The sequence below is a fragment of the Sebastes fasciatus genome, chromosome 1 (genome assembly GCF_043250625.1).
Source record: "Sebastes fasciatus isolate fSebFas1 chromosome 1, fSebFas1.pri, whole genome shotgun sequence".
NCBI lineage: Eukaryota > Metazoa > Chordata > Actinopteri > Perciformes > Sebastidae > Sebastes > Sebastes fasciatus.
The window spans coordinates 11933150-11951062 of NC_133795.1; the positions used below are offsets into that span (position 1 = coordinate 11933150).

The following is a 17913-nucleotide window of genomic DNA, read 5'->3' on the forward strand; positions in this document are numbered from 1 at the left end:
TTTGGTCTTATTCACAACTAACGCTTTACATCATCTCAATGTTCAAACGTTAATGTTTTTTTTCACTTGCCCGGTCGGCAAGTCGGTCAGAAATCTACTTGACCAAAGTACATTTTTTACTTGCCCCTGTACAAATACTTTTATTTATTAGCAGTTATGAAATTACAAATAGGCCAAAAAGTTAATTGTCATGTTTAATCTTTATTAACGTAAAGTATCTGGAGTTTCGCCCACATCCTCTAACGCCACCCAACAAAACTCCTGTTTCCAGGATAATTGAAATGCTCGCTTGCACTTCAGCTTTTAAAATTTGTCTTTACCCGCCGCCCATTCTCCCGAGTGCCCGATCGGTACTGCGCATGTGCAACTCTCAACAGAGATGAGAAGGAAGTGAGATGGCTCACTCCTTGGCTACTTCCATCATTAGCATCCATAATTTTTCTTTGTACTCAACTGTCAGCATCTTTCAACCTGAATCTTCTTCATACACAAAACCGCAACTAAACAGCAACTAAATAATCTCTGTAAACAACACCATCCATTTTGGCTCCTCTAACCCCTGTAATAACACCACCATCTGATGCTGTGTTCTCCACCATTGACGGGGCTCCACTCATACAACCACAATCTATCCCTTGTTACTCACCGCTGAATTCTGGCACTGGATGGAGGTGCTGTTGAAGCGCAGGGCGGGCACATTGTGGGTCACCCCCTGGATGTGGAAGACGCACTCGTAGTTCCTCTGTCCTGACTGGGGCTGGGGCAGGTTCTTGGCAGCTAGTGTGATTGGCTTCGTCACACCGACAGGGATGTAGATCTGGGTTGAGGGAAGGATCTGAGGGCAGTCCTGCAGAATGACAAAAAAATAGATACTTTAGTTGTTTTTTTAACCCAAAAGGAGACAGTCACGGAAGAAAATATCAGAAGAACAAGCAACAAGGCACAAATAGCAGTAAGATAAGACAAGGGGTGATGAAATAAATCCCTTGTTTGTTGATAAGTAAAGAGAAGAGAAAGCTGTGGGTTACATATTTGACTTCACGCCAGATTTGCCACAACACACTCAGCTTAAAGAGCTGTGCCGTGATGCACTGCTCACATGTGTTACAGGCTTGTGCAACACTCCCACTGGCCTTGCACCAGATCGAAATGCTGCATGACAACACTTGAGCCAGAGAGCTTTTCATACGCAAGTTCTCAAAAGATTATCTACCCAGTAAAACTATTCGCATCACAACAGTGCTGCGTTGTTATGGCAGAAAGACAGGCTCCAGTGTATTGTGTCCATGTGTGGAGTAGACTAATGAGCTCATGAACTTCGTGTTTGTGTTTGTGTGTGTATGTGTTCGCATCGGTCACTGATAATGGCCAGAGCTGACAGGGTCTTGTTTAGATCATCTGGAAGCAGCCCATCAGCTGGCTCACACCACTGGGGTGCACCACCCTCGAGGTGTGTGTGGGTATCCTTGCATAGATGCGTATGGACAAATAAGTTTCTTAATGTACAGTTGGCTTAACGTGCATCTACGCTTGCACATGTTCACTTTACTGAGGCAGAATAAGACTGGACAGTCCGCTCAGTATGTAATGTTTCCGAGATATGCATGTGTTCATGTGCTGGAAGGAATGAAGTCATTACAGTGTTCATGCCATGATTTGGCAGCGACGCAGATCTCGTCAACACTGAGCATGAGAGAGAGAGAGAGAGAGAGAGAGAGAGAGAGAGAGAGAGAGAAGGAGGGTGGGTGACAGATCTTATACAATATGAGTTAAAGCTTGGGTGGAACTAAACCCACCCTGTGCCGTAGTGTTTGAGCCAAAAGGATAACAAACCAGATCACTGCTGACAAATCACATATTTTACAACCTAGAGACACTGTTAAGTGACTCATATAATAAGAGACATGTGGCAGCTGGAGAATGTTTTTTACATGTGAGGAAAAAGGGGCCTTGGAAATGTGGACTTGATTCTGATCATCATTCACCTAAAGAAACCCAAATACATATTTCAGCTGAGTTTAAAGAAGACCTATTATGCTTTTGTGCTTTTCCCCTTTCCTTTAATGTGTTATATATAGTTTTTTGGTGCATGTACAATGTCTGCAAAGTTACAAAACCCAAAGGGAGTTACTCTCCCCAACAGAAACACTGCTCCTGAACTGCCTGAAACGCCTTGCTTGAAGTCCTGCCTTTTTTTCCATAACGTGATGATGTCACCGAGTAACACATTTGCATAATACCTGCCTAGCGGCTAGTTTGGCACACCCTCAAACAAAGCTAGCTGGAGCGGAGTCTAAAGAATTTGGTTCGGTTGACCAATCACAACAGCCAGCTGACCAATCAGAGCAGACTGGACTTTCCGGGAGGGCGGGGCAGGAGCTCAAACTGAGCGTTTCAGACAGAGGATGAAAAGAGGAGCTGCACTACAGCCGGTATGAGAAAAGTAAAGCGTTTTTTTTAACATTAAAGCATGTAAACATGTTCTAGTAGAAACCCAAAATACAAGCATGTACCTAAAAATAAGCATAATAGGTCCTCTTTAAACAAAAAAAAAATCCTCATCATTTGTCCAGTCAAAAATATAACAAGAACTATGTCACAAGAGTGAAGAGCCTGATATTGACAGTGTTGTCCCATCCAGTTGCAGGATAGGACAACATGTTGACAAGTCAAAAAAGCTTAGGATAGGAAAACATCGACCAGATCCTTCTAAAATATTCACTGCACACCCTCGACTTCACTTCTTGTTGTAGCTTTTCCTTTAAGCAGATAGCTGGCTCGCTGTCAGTGAATTTTTCTTTCCCCTCCTCTCCTCTGAGCTGTTGTACATTAGAAGCTACAGCGCGTCCCCGGGGCCCGAACACAATGCTGGAGTTTGTTCATTAGGCTGCTTAGCCCTGGCCTTGTGTGTCTGATCACACACAAACACATGCATAACACATAATGAGAGAGGGGAATACTATAGGAGGAAGAAGCGGGCTACAGGAGACCTGGTGTATAATCAACTAGGAGGAAGGTGGGTGAGGGCGAGGTAGGGAATGAAGAGAAGAAGGAGGGGGAAATGAAGGATGGTTGGAGACAGAAGGAGGAAATGAAGGGAGTGGAGAGAGAGAGAGAGAAGGGAAGTGAAAATGATGTAAGACAAAGTGAAGAAAGAGTGGATTGAAAAGCAGAGGAGACGAGTTTAACTGGGAACAGAGCGAAGTGAAACGGGGAAGTCAGAACAAAAGACAAGAGACAGGGGGAAGACATTTTAGAGGAATGCCTGGATCCCTCTGCACCTTTTCTGTCTCTTTACTCATCCTACTATCCATCCTTTCAATCCATCCTACAGTCAAAACCACGTACCCAAGCCCCGCGACAACATCCTACTTAATTAACAGCCTGGAGCCTCAGACGACGCTGGAAAATTGATGGAGAGGGCCAGAGAAAGTGAAAGAGAGAGAGAAAGAAAGAGAGAGAGAGAGAGAGAGAGAGAGAGAGAGAGAGAGAGAGAGAGAGAAGAAAGCAGAGATTGATTTGCACTTGTGGCTTTTGAAGTCCTGCCTCAGTAAAAATGATGCTCGTGTCAAAAGCTGTGGGCTTGCATTGTCAAAGGTGCCACGAGAGTAAAAAAAAAAGAGAGAATGTTTTGAGCATCCTGCTGCTAAAGCTAACTTGTAGACGCCAGTGTGTCAGAAGCTAGCATAGCCTCTAGCGCAAGCTGCAGCTAACCAATGTTTTATTCATCCGTCTATTGACTTTGTGTCACCTCAGCTGTCTGATTGTCCTTTTCTCTGGCAGTCCTTTTTCCTTGTAGTATCCCTTTCCTTCATTCAGTCATCTCAAGGTAAATATCGCAGTAAAAAAAAAAGAAATTTTGAATAATAATGGATTAAATACAGTTGTCTCATGTGCAATATGTAGATATAAATTGCTCTTTACAGTTATAGTACCATACCAGGAGACAGGTTTTCTAGGAAATATGTAAGAGAATAGAAAAAAAGTTAGATGGCTTTCCGCTTTATAAAATGAATCAGAACTCCAGCACTTTGCATCAAAGACTTTAAAGGTGTTTTGAAGTGGGGTTGTATGAGGTATTTATCCATAATCAGTGTATTACCTACAGTAAATGACGGAAGCAGACAGGAGTTACCACACGGATGCAAAGTAATGTACAGCTGTGGACGGGGCCGGCAGCAAAATTTATTTTATCCACCTAAAAAAACAATATCAGTTTAAGCATACTCTATATTTTGAATATTTTCGCTGGTTTACCTTGCCGTGAGACAGCTATACAAATCATGTTTCAGATGAGGAATTGAAGCCGTTATCTATGCTCTCGCCAAAGCAACCAGACTCCATTGAAAAAAACAGTAATTTTACCTCACAGAATACGGGAGATGCTGGTCTATCGCTGCTTTGATCGGTTAGTTTGTTTGTGTTATTGTGTGACTTTGGTTAGTTCGGATACACCAAATAACACAATAACACAAACAAACTAAGAGATCGAGGCACCGATAGACCAGCAACTCCCATGTTCTGTGAGGTAAAAGTAAAAAAAATTTCAATGGAGGCTTTGGCGAGAACATAGATGGATACAACCGCTTCAGTTCCCTGTCGGAAAGGGCTGTCTGACATCAAGGTAAACCGGTGAAAATATTATAAATACTGTATAGCGTTCACTTAAACTGATATTGCCGTCCCTGTTCACAGCAGTTCATTGATTTGTTATTGTGCGGTAAATCCTGTCTGTTTCTCCAAACTGAGGGCGTGCTGATTGTCATCTATTGTAGGTAATACACTGACTATGGATAAGTACCTCATACAACCCCACTTCAAAACACCCAAACTATCCCTTTTAAGTCTTTAAAGTCTTATTATGGCAACGCAAGCCATTAGTAAGTGAACCAGTGCTGGGATAGCTCATTGATGCCATGTTGCAAGAGTTCAAAACCCTACTGTACGAAACCCCAATTACAAGATCGCGCTGCGCTCCAGACAGACTGGAAAGGGGTTCTGGGAAAGAGATGGAGGTAGGCAGGGAGGAAAAAAGAGGAGATTGAGGGAAAGCGGGAAGGATAAAGGGAAAAGTGCTCTGCAGAGAGAAACCATTTCATCAGTATTTGTGACAGGTGCCAAAACAGTTCAAAGCCGGCATTAGGGCTACAAAGTGCAGAGTACATTGAAACAATATTACAGCGGGGGGATTCGTTTGAAGCTAGAAGAGAACTTTCTTCTCTCTTTTTTTCACCCCCGTTTTCCTGACTTCTCAGCTTTCACTTCATCTGTTGAAGACGGATGCTGTGGTTTTCTTGGCCAGATGTGACACTTCAGGAGGACCAACAGAGGAGGAAGCGAGAGGAGAGTGTATGTGTGTGTACTATATCGGTGGGATAGGGTGTGTGCCGTGAATGGCTCAGGGATGGATGCAGGTATTAGGTGAGCTGGGTTAGGGTTAGAATAAATAACCAAATGGCGATTTTAGCTTTTCTCTACACACAAACACACCAAAGCAGGACCTGTTTTTTTTTCTGCACAGAACATCAGCTCACTGCATTATAGGGTTCACTCTGTCTACTATAACCAGTAAGAGCCTTTTATTGTAAAGCTACATGTGCGCGTGAAGTGGAAATGATGCGTGACGGAACGCACGCCACAGATGGTTCCTCCGCACGAGAACTCGGCACGAAAACATCTGCTCTATTTTGAGATTCTGATCACTGTCTTTGCATTCTGACATCTTCATAAGCATTTTTTAATACCAACAGATGTGGATTCTGTAGCAGAGAAATGCCTTTGCCAAATTTAAATTCTTTGTATTTGAGCGCACAAACAAACACCTACTATTAACTGAGAATAAGATCTCACGCCCAGGATTGGACTGGGTTGTAAAAGTGTGTATTTTGTACCTGTGAATGAGTGTATATGTTACAAAGTGTGTGTGTTTATGATGGCGGACGTCCAAGTCTCCAACTTCTGTTCAAAGCCAAGTACCCGGAGGGTTTTCTTTACCTCTCTGTTTGTTTTCCCTCAAAGGCCGCTGTTAGATTTGCTGCCTAAAGCTAGTGCTGCTGTTTCCGTTTGTTAACAGTAAAGGCATATATAATTATGTAGATTATTAAGATGTATTGTATATATTAGCTAACTGAAAATTTCCTGCATACAGAAAAAGAGGAAATATTTTAAAACAAGCCATTATTCCAAACAAAAGTATTCTTACAATGCTTGACCTATATTTGTTGACATCTTACTGCCGACACCCAGATGCCAGTTTTGATTGAACGTCGCCATGAGCTTTCTCAAAGCAAAGCAGCTGTCGTTCTAGGTCAAGCCTGTTTCGAAAATATTCCTTCCTTCATTTTCAATGCACTCTGATGTGTACCGCACCTACTCGTTCCACACCAATTGGAAGAAAGAAAAAAAAAGTATAAGAAAAAAAAATTAATAAAACAAGTGCTCGGCGGGCGGATGAGATAATCTCTACTCGCAAGCGAGCAAAACACCTTTTAACATTCGCCAAGAGCTGATAATGAGACATGTGCATGTGTGTGTGTGCATACAGATACGTAGAAGGTGAGAGATTAGATGGAGGTTGGGTGGAGGGGTTGGAGGATGAAGACGAAAAGCAGGGCGGGATGCTGCTATATAAATAAATAAATGTATTAAAGAGCCAAAAGAGTTCTGAAGGCTTTGGCGTAGCCTGACAAGATATAAATTAATAAAGCTCCAAAAACACTGCGCATATGTAATGAGGCGGGTGTCTGGTCGTTTTTTTTTTTAAGACTACCAGACCCCCCCCCTTCAAGTCCATCCATAATTAATTAGCCGCCTCTGTGATGTGGGGACTATAGATCAGGGAGGAGAAAAAATAACACGCTAAATAATGAAGTAAAGCGATATGGGGAAGCCTTAAGGGAGAGATGAGATGGCATGGGTGGTCACAGAGGAGCGAGGGGGGCACACTGGTACAAATAAGAGGGACAGTGTGTGTGTGTGTGTGTGTGTGTGTGTGTGTGTGTGTGTGTGTATGTGTCACAGGGGCCTGACAAAGGGTTATATGAAGAGTGTTGAATGCTCCCCCTTCGCCTGTCGACGTGCCCCCCCAGGCCTCGTGACAGAGGGTCTCACGGAGGAAACCAAAGAGCCGTCTGCAACCTTGAACTAAAGAGTCCCATCTACTCCTTGTTATGATCCACTATACATTAATATTATATTACAATATATGGATCTTTTTATACCAAAGTAACGTACATGACATGAGACTCCAATGGGAATGAAGCCTTTGTAAGGACTTCCAATGAACTAATAAATTATGCCGGGCAACAGGGGTGGTAATCATAAGAGACCCCACAATGAGATATTGTCCTGATACTTAAGTAGAAATATGATCTTTTTTTTTTATTGCAATTTTAAACATTTTGCAATATGCTGACGATAAAATATATTGCGATTTATTACCTTTTTTCAACTGCAAATTATACAGTTTGTCAACATCTGTTTTATCTAATAAGATACAGTTTTCACTCTGTTCATCTCAGAGTTTGCATTCACATATCCTGAGGTCAGAGGTCAAGGGACCCCTTTGAAAATGGCCATACCAGTTTTTCCTCTGTAAGATTTTGCGCAACTTTGGAGCGTTATTTAGTGTTCTTCCCAACAAATTAACATGACATTGTTGGTACCAATGGATTCCTTAGGATTTGCTTTCATATGATACAAGTATCATCACTCTAGCTTTAAGACTGAGCCCACTACAACCTCTGAAATACAGAAGAGTGCCCGGGATTGTTAAGAGGTTAATATTTGATATAATAAAAGATCGAAACATGACGTCTGTGTATCAATACAATATTGCCACGCAATATGTTGCGATATTATGCTGTATACATTTTTTCCCCCACCCTTTCTGGGCAACCAATATAATAATCACATAAAATATGATCAATGAAACTGTTTTTGCATCCGATTTGCGCTACTTTATAGCCCCTGAAACAACACATACAAACACACAAACCAAAATGGAGCTTTTCTCCTTCCACCAGTCATTTTTGTGTTTTTATGGATATGGAGTGGAAATATATACAAACTACAGAGAAGAAGAAGAAAAACGAAAGTATAAGTGTGCTGTGAGATGATGGCTAACTCAGACAGCGTGGTGAAATAATGAGACAAGACAAGGCGTACGGCTGGTCGATTTCTAGATGAGAAGAATCAGTTTTTGATAAAAAAAATAGCATATATTGTGACGAAGTAAATGATAACGACATTTTTATTGCATTTCCGACCACATTGTTAATGTAAGTCTCCTTCCAAATCATTCCTTAATTAATATAAGCATGTAATATCGTGTCATACATCACGATGTCAAAGCCAGGACCACATATTCCCTCCTCTGCCGTTTACCAGCTGGCCAGCAGCCACATGTTCCTTTCAGTGTGTGTTTAGTGTGCGTTGGGACTCTTAGCAGCCCGACAAAAGCAAGACAAAGACGCCTCCCCATTAAATCACTGGCAAAAGAGATTAGAAGGAGTGCATGTAGGCGTTAGTCTATGTAAAATATAGGTTAAAATCTACAAGATATTGTGCACAGATGTAAAAAAAAAACAGTATACAAGTGTGCAATTATTATAAAATGTGAATATCTACACGAGCTGCAGGGTGCGGTGCATACATGGAAGCATGTACAAAGTGTGTGCGTATGTGCACGCAAAGTTGAGGCGGGCTCATTAGCAGGCAGAAACCAGAAAGATGTTCTGTGACCAGCCAGACATTTACTGTTGGGGAAGCACAGGGGGAGAGAGAGAGAGAGAGAGAGAGAAGGAGAGGAATAACTTAATAAGGCAGCAACATGTAGAACAGTGCAGGAGCGACGGAAGTGAAGGAAGAAAAGGGACTTTGAACCTTGAAAGGGACTGTGAGATTGTCCGCCCACGTCCTACGTTTCCTAGCAGAGTGGTGATGCAGGGAGGAAGAGGAGATGGGGGGAGAGAGAGAGAGAGAGAGAGAGAGAGAGAGAGAGAGAGAGAGAGAGAGAGAGAGGAGGAGTAAATGGGAAAAGCGAGCGAGTGCAGAGGAATGAGGGAGCACAGAAAGGAGAGTTTGAATTAAAGCGAGATGCAGGCGAACGTGTGACATGAATGTTATTCAGCGAAGGATTATCAAAGTCTCACGGAGCAAGAGCTCGACTGAATCTACCTTCATATATGTTCTTCCTATACATACATACAGTCTCTGTGCTTTGATGCACCACCCAGGCACACATACATGTTGATTTCATCTCCTAATCCCTTAATTTACAAGCGAGCAAGCTGCCAAACCTACACACTTTATCCCCTCGACGTAGACGGCGCACACAGTATGCTGTAAAACAATAAAAAGCAGCAACGTGTGAATATTTTTTTTCACTGGGTCTTCTTCTTTTTTCTCCTCATGGATTTTCATAGGGTGGAGGAGGGGACGGGAGGGGAGGGGGGGAGACTCCTGGCACCCTGTTATCATTCTAACCCAGATATGTCAGCAGCGATCAAACCTTGTGCTTTTCAGCTTTTCAAAGACAAACCTTGATTTCAGAGGTAGATTCGCTCTACACTGGTTTTTGTTATCAAAGAGAGGTGGACATACACGCCAAAATGATCTAAACTTACATCAGGTGTGTAGCTTTGCTTGACAATTAACTCTCCTCATTTACTGTACACTTCTATTTGTCCTCCAGTGTTAAAAGATTGGTCATCAAGAGTGAAAAGGTTTACTGAGAGTTTTAGGACTGCAACTAACGATTATTCTTATTGTTGATTAATCTGCTTATTTTCTCGATTAATCGATTAGTTGTTTGGTCTATAAAATGTAAGAAAATGGTGAAATATGTCGATCGGTGTTTCCCAAAACCCAATATGATGTTCTCAAATGTCTTGTGTTGTCCACAACTCAAAGATATTCAGTTTACTGTCATAGAGGAGGAAAGAAACAAGAAAATCTGAGAATTTTGACTTTTTTTTCTTAAAAAAATTACTCAAACCGATTAATCGATTATCAAAATCATTCCAGATAGTTTGCAAACAGCCCACGTGCCATTTTGCTGCAGTATTCCTTCAGAAAAAAGAACAGAAACCAGATGAAGGAGCCCAGAAACACACTGATTTGTGCCACTGAGAAAACAAACAAAGAGAACAGCGCAGACGTTTCAGTTTCTCCATGACCTGTGCCACTGTGCTGAGAACATAATGCTTCATTCACACTTCACACACTCCTTCTTTTTAAGACTCTGCCTGCAACTAAATAACCCACTTCTGACTAGATGTGCCGAAAAAACAAACAAAGCTACGATACATAAACTGGCAGCATAAAATGAAGTGTCAAAATGTACTCAAAGTACGAGTTGCATGATGCAATATATCGCTACTGCCAGGCTTATTTTTAGGTGATGCCATACATTTTCATCTACTGCTCAGTTTGTCAGAGAAAAGGCAGCTTCAGATTGTCGTCTGTAGGAAGTAACAATGCCGTCAGCCACTAGGAGGCAAATGAATGAATAAATTACTTCTTCTTTCTGGATCTGTGAGGTGCTTTGCATTTTAAAAAATAATGTTAAGCCGTTATGTGGTGGGGAAAATAAACCCATTTTACGGTCTTTAAGGCGATAAATTCAGACTACATAAAAACTCGGTGATACCCAGCGCTCCACTGGCACCAGTGTCCATCTCAGTGTCTCCAAAGCTTGTATGTCACTGACCATCCCAGGTTTCCATGGGAGTGCAATTGTGTCAGTTAAATGGAGAATGGAATAAAAATCCGTGCGGCCCACTTTACTAAAACAGCACGGTGAAAAGCCCGACATGACAGAGACAGTTAGCTGCTCTTGTGAGATTGGACGACGCAGCACGCCACAGGTTTTTTTCTCCTCTCTCTCGCTCTTTCTATGCCTCTCCATCGCAGCAGGCGGTCGCCGTTTCTCAATCACACTCTCTTTCTCCTCCTCAGCTCCGCCTGCACTTTTCAGTTTGTTTTTCCCTTCAGCTCACTTTGCAGCGTTATTCATCTGTCTCCAGCTGCCGTCATCTCTTCCTCTCAGTGACTCGGCATTTACCTCTTCCTCTCTCTGACACACACACACGAGGGGTTGATGGTGAAAATGCAATATTCATCCGTGTTCACCATTAGCCGGGGCTGACTGGGAGGGCTGCGGAAATGAGGATTTCATACAGCCTGAATAATTAAACCAGCGAGACCCGTCGCTGACACATAGATACACTCGCACGGACACGAACGCTAAAACACACTCGTGCACGGCCTGCAAAACCTGTGTGCATCTATCATGTCATCATATCTCTGTGTGCGTGTTTGTGTGAGTCTTTGCTTCATGTTAGCTCTTCATTAAGCTCTAACTGATCTTGTATTCATCGCTGCAGCCAGCATGTTGGCATAGCCGGTGCCTTGCGGGGTGGCATAGCATTCGGTGTTATTATAGTAAACTAAAACTATATATATATATATATATATATATATATATACACTATAGACAACTATAGACAACTATAAAACCTTTCTGAAAAACTGAAACTAAACTAAAACTAGCAAACACAATGTGAAAACTAACTAAAACCAAACTCAAATGAAATCAAAAAGGTAAAACTAAAGTGAAATAAAAACTAATTGTAAAGTCAAAACTATTCTAACCTTGATAGGATTACATCACGGAGAGAATAACCTAGCAGCGACGTTGCGTTTGCCAGTGCTGAGCTCAACTGCTTCACATTTTCTCAATGTCATATAAGGATTAACACTTTTCAACCAATTAGACCAAGAAAGCGTCCTTCAAATCTGCATTAAAGCAAGCTGCGTTTGCTAAACTCCACCCTCTTCCATAACTGTTTGCCGTCCTTGTGTAGTTGTCCACTAAGCACACTTCTTAGGGTACGACAGGCTGGTCTCTCCACAGTTTCTCCAAGCCAGGGTGACACACCTTCTGCTGGTTACACGATGCGAGGATGCTTCAACACTAAGTGAGGGAATTTTAGCTAAAGCTTCTGAAAAAACATAAGCAAGAGCTGGAGGAGAGGACAAAAAAGGAAGATAAGCTGCGGGACGGTTGGGCTAAAAATAGCCACAGAGAGACGGAGAGATGAAACATCTGCATGCATATGTGACAGACCGTGCATGTGTGTTAGCCTACAAAACACATCTGTGTGTGTGAGTGCACACAAGGGACAAAATCCAGATCTCGCCTTTTTCTTTCCCTGATACAAACAGTGTGATCGAGCGGGAAGTACACACACACACACACAGGAGTAGAGCGTGACTGAGGGGCTGAATCACATTACCCAAAAAACGCTTACACTCCTCAATTCACCCCATTGTTCTCTTTTAACAAATTAGAGGGATGTTCGGGAGGAGTTTGCCAAAACACCTGATACAATCCCTCTCTGATTTCCCTGAGGTGGAAATGTGATTATTGACTCTTGGACGAGCGTCTGAGAAGTTTCCTGAGAAAGTTCAAGGGTTGTCAGAAGCAGTTTGAACAGCTAAAGGAGGTGCACCGCTACCAAAACCAAATCAAGGGTTAAGCGCTGTACGATCACGGCCAGACTAAGAATCCATCTGGCAAAGAAGCCATGTGGTTACTTCACCCTGTCGCCTCCACTTCCTCTCCATGTTCCCTCCATTTCTCCCTCCCTTTCCCTTCAACCATGGAGTGAATTTAGAAAAGAAGTTGCGTCACTCTGGATGTAATCTGCCGCTTGTTACTGCCAGGCCTCTCTGCCCTTGTCTTTGTTTTTCTCCTTGCCTTCTCTCTTTGTTTACATCTGGTCCCAATTACAGCACCTCTGTCTGTCTTTGGTTTGAAATAAATGAAGCACAGGAAGGACTGCATTGTTTCGGAGAACTGCATGGGGGATATTGCGTCCCACCTCCACCCATTTTCTCATTTAGTTGCTCCAACTTCCCAGCATTGTTTCGGTTATTAAATATGACTTTGGCACGTGACCTCTTAATATTAGCAGAAACACATGTGTGGGTGTGTTTATGCGTGTGCAGCTACATGATGCGCTTAAGTGGAGAGAGGAAATGAATGGACTAGGGCTGTCGAAGTTAACGCGATGATAACTCGTTAAGGCAAATTCGTTTTAACGGCACTAATTCTAATAACACATTGATGCAATTGATCTTTCGGAGGTTGTAGGGGGCTCAGATCTAGCTGGAATGAAGATACTGTCATCATGTGAAATCAGAAAACCTATAGAATCCATTGGTACCAACCATGTCATAGTAGCTTGTCAAGGAGGTTAAATAACGCTCCAAACTTACACTAAATTTTGGCGAGGAAAAACTGACATGGCCATTTTCAAAAGGGGTCCCTTGACCTCTGACCTCAAGATATGTGAATGAAAATGGGTTTTATGGATACCCACGAGTCTCCCCTTTACAGACATGCCCACTTTATGATAATCACATGCAGTTTGGGGCAAGTCATAGTCAAGTCAGCACACTGACACACTGACAGCTGTTGTTGCCTGTTGAGCTGCAGTTTGCCATGTTATGATTTGAGCATATTTTTTATGCTAAATGCAGTACCTGTGAGGGTTTCTGGACAATATTTGTCATTGTTTTGTGTTGTTAATTGATTTACAATAATAAATACATACATACATTTGCATAAAGAAAGCATATTTGCCCATTCCCATGCTGATAAGAGTATTAAATACTTGACGATTAATCGTGATTAACTACGGACAATCATGCGATTAATCACGATTAAATATTTTAATCAATTGACAGCCCTATATTGGACTAACAAATAGAAAATAAGAGCAAACAAGGGAGTTGTGTATGGTGATAGAGGGAAAAATTAAGGGAGAAAGATGGTGGACGAGGGAAGGACAGATGGACAAAACTGGAGTCTGTGGATCGTGACAGTGGGCAGAAAAAGGCAACAGACCGGCCGAAACATGATTTGGGTGAAGGCCCCACGTGGGAAGAGAAGGGAGGAAAAAATAAAGGATGATGATGAGGGGAGAAGACGGATATTACTAACTGATAAAGACACCAGGAGGGAGAGAGGGAAGGAGGAAAAAAAAAAAGGAAAGGGTTGATATTATTCAACCACTTGCCCTCTCCCTCCTCCTTCTCCTCCTCCTCCTCCCCCCCTCACCCACACGCCCCCTGCAGCTCTGTGCTGCTGGTTGTGCTTTGTCCTGATAAGAACCAGTGACAGTCACACACACACACGCTAAAGCAGTATAAGACAAACACACACATATAGCCGTGCACACAGCGAGGCCCCTCAAGCGGCCTTGGCCTACAATCTGTGGGATGTCCTTCTCTGGAGTGTGTGTGTGTGTGTGTGTTCTGCTGAGTGTCGGAGTACCAGCCAGGGTAAACACAGTGTGCCAGAATGTCACGGTCCGGGGCCTTCACACCTCCATCACAAATAACCCTTTTCAGCCATGGAGAGAGAGTGTGTGTGTGTGTGTGTGTGTGTGTGTGACAGGAGAGAGAAAGGAAGAGAGTAAGCATGTGTTTCTGTGACTGTTTAAGAATGTGTGGGTAGGCTGCTGTGTTGCTATAAGTGTATGTGCTCGGTTAAGGGTGTGAGAGAAAGAGAGAGAGACGGTGCTTGGGAAAATATATTCAAGCGTATTGTTATGCTTCGCTCCGAGTGCAGCCTGTACTGAGCCTCTCTTATTAATGCAGCGTCTAGGGACAATGTGTCATACACTAACATTACATTTGTGTAATTGGCAACAGACAGTCGAGCTCGAGTGTGGATACACGAGTGTGTCTGACGGCACGACTGCGGCGATGCTTTGATTCACATACATGCTTCTTTGTACCGTGTGTGACATGAACATTTTGAGTGTATTAAAAAAAGGAATAGTTCAACATTATTCGCTTTCTTGCCAAAAGTTAGATGAGAAGATTGATATCGCTGTCATATCTGTAGGGTAAATATGAAGCTACAGCAAAGCAACCAGTTAGCGGAGCTTAGCACAAAGACTGGCAACAGGAGGGAACAGTTAGCCTGGGTCTGTGCAACACGTTATATCCAGCAGGCAAAATCTGGGTCTGAAAAATTAAGCCAATGCGGAAGTGCCTTAAACTAACAGCCAGCAGGGGGCGACTCCTCTGGTTGCAAAAAGAAGTCAGATTGAATAGAAGTCTATGAGAAAATGACCCTACTTCTCACTTGATTTATTACCTCAGTAAACATTGTAAACATGAGTTTATGGTCTCAATCGCTAGTTTCAAGTCTTCTTCAATACAGCATTATGTTCATTTAGTAAATTATGTTCCCTTTTAGAGCCAAATAGACCATAAAGCAGGGGATGCTTTAGGGCGTGGCTACTTTGTGATTGACAGGTCGCTACCGTGGCGTTGTCAGGTCCATGCTTTCATCTTAGACCTTTAACCCTTCAGTGTGTTTTCGGTTCTTGAAAGTTGATTATGACCTTTTTGGTTGACTAAAAATGTACTTATCTCCTCCCTCTCTTGTCACTTCTGGTTGCAAAAAAAACAAGATGGCGACGGCCAAAATGCCGAACTTGAGGCTTCAAAACCGTAGTCTACAAACCAATGAGTGACGCCACCGTGATTACGTCCACTTCTTATAAACAGTCCATGGTTATATCCCTAACTCTCAGCAAGAAAGTTAATAAGCGCCTTCCCCAAAGCGTTAAACTATTGATTTAAAAGTTTTCCCACACACAACCACACAAGGAGGAGGAGGAGGAGGAGGAGGAAGAAGACGGTGGAGGCGAGAGAGAAGTAGGAGGCTGACGTCATTTGACCCGTCGTGCATCCGTGCAGACTCAGAGAGGGGACAGAAGGAGGACGAGGAGTGGAAGGTGTTGAATTTATAAAAGAGTGAAAGATTCATCAGTGGAACCACACATTCCACGGCACACAGACGTGGAGGACACTGATGAGGAAGCTATGACTGAATAAAAGTACAGAAACAGGATGCCGATGAGCACTGTATTACATTTAAAATAAAGTGCAGGACATCATAATGTTTATAATGGCTACATCCTGACAGAAAGTGGAGTTTGGACATAAATACAAACCACGTCACCACATCTGGAAGAATTTTTATATGTTGTATGTGATGCCCATCACTGTTAGATTTTTCTCAGTCTAGACTTGAACTCAAAATAAACAATACCAGCATTGTTTAAAAGGAATGACGAAAACCTGTCTGTAAGTTAAAACTCAAAATGACAAATAAAACAAGTGGAGCAGAGAAAGAGAGAGAAATGAAATTGGGAAATGGCAAAAATGCGACAGCCAAAGAGTTTAGGAAGGGGGGGAGGAGGAGAAAAAAGCTGTGCCCACAAATCTCAATCAAGTTAACCGCTGCCTTGATTGCTCGAGTGAGACTGAGCCTTGCTTTGCAGCAAAACAAACACGTAAGCATGTCTTAACATAGCTGAGCCCAACCACCCCGAACCTTGCCTGGCACTCATCAAGGCTTTGGCTCAGAATAGCACTTTCTCCTCAGGGGTGTGGAAGGAGAGAAGGAGAGAAAAGTGGAGGAAGAAATGGCAATCAAGTTCTTTAAAAAAGTAAAGGAGACAAAAGAAAAACATACTACATGAATAAAGGAATGATACACAGCTCTAGTCTTCCTCTCTCTCCAGCTCTTTTTTGTTTTTATTATAAAGTAACTCTTACTCCTCTCCTGCAATTTTCCGCCCGGTCGCTCCTTAATTCGAGAATTTGTTTGTTGTGCCATTGGAGGCATTGTTGATTCATGCATATTTGATTTGGAAATGTCACTCATTATATTTATTTCCTCCCCGCTGACTCGGTCTATCCATTTCTTTTCCCTCTCTTTCTTCCCTATCTTGACGCAGTCTGTTCACAAAAACAAACAACACTTTTACTCCTTTGTCGGCTTGTTTAATATATATTTTCTTTGTGGGATTTCATTTCTTTTAACTTCCTATTTCTTTGCCTGACAATCATAAAAGCGTAATGTAATTTGGTCGAACAAATTACAGATGGACGAGACGGCGCTGGTTGTTTGAGAGGGAGAACATAAAATAAAGCAAAAAGGGTGGGGGGGGGAGAAAAAAAAAGTCCTTGTCGGCAACACGCCGATCCTCTTGGTTGCCATGGTAACACAAGATTCAGATACTGTACTGTAGGAGATGAGAGCGAAACACTTGAAGAGGAAAAAAAAATAAGGATGGAGAGGAGGAAATGTTTGATGTTCAACTGTTAAATGTTTATTATATTCAGAATGAGGACACTGATGATTATTGATTTTTATTGAGCTAAAACTATTCAAATTTAAGGTTTTAGCACATCTGTCACGGTAGTAAAGAAATAGAGGGATATAAAACAAAGTTTAACCTTGGTCTTGGTCACTATACAGTACGTATGGACTTGGACATTTGACCAGCTGGTCCTATATTCTCTCTTTGCTTTACCGTCTACTCGCTACGACATCACTCGGACCACACAGAGTCAGACGTGAGGAGCAGCCACCTCTCAGCCCTGTGTGAAAACTTCTATCTGGCCTTTGATCGCGGTCTGAAGATGAGTCTCATTTAATCCCGTCTACTGTGTTCCTCCGCGGGAGGGAGCAGCAAAGGTCTGAGTGAAATGTCTGCTATCAGGAGAGACGATTTCACTCTTATGTTAAACACTGCTATTTGTATTCAGAGTTGAGCCACAGCACGGCGAAAAGGATCGTTTGAGGTCTAAATTAAGGGTGCAAGCATATATGCACACACACACACACACACACACACACACACACACACACGTCCCTGATGGCAGGCCAACCCAGTCCCACTCCACCGGGTAGATAAAGAGGCAAACACCATAAGGTATTAAGGAGCATTTCTGTCCTCTTTCTCCTTTTCTTTAACTATATATAATCCACACACAGAGGTGAAGAAGAAGAAAAAGAGGGATGAGGAGAAAATGGGG

The 17913-nt window shown here is 42.5% G+C and overlaps 1 protein-coding gene across 1 annotated transcript in view; it reads right to left on the reverse strand.

The window, feature by feature from the left end:
• Window positions 1-17913, reverse strand: part of plxna1b (plexin A1b) — a 229691-nt gene that overhangs the window by 73030 nt on the left and 138748 nt on the right. The window contains 1 exon segment of the mRNA XM_074629397.1: window positions 647-847. Within this exon segment, the coding sequence (XP_074485498.1) occupies window positions 647-847 (201 nt within the window).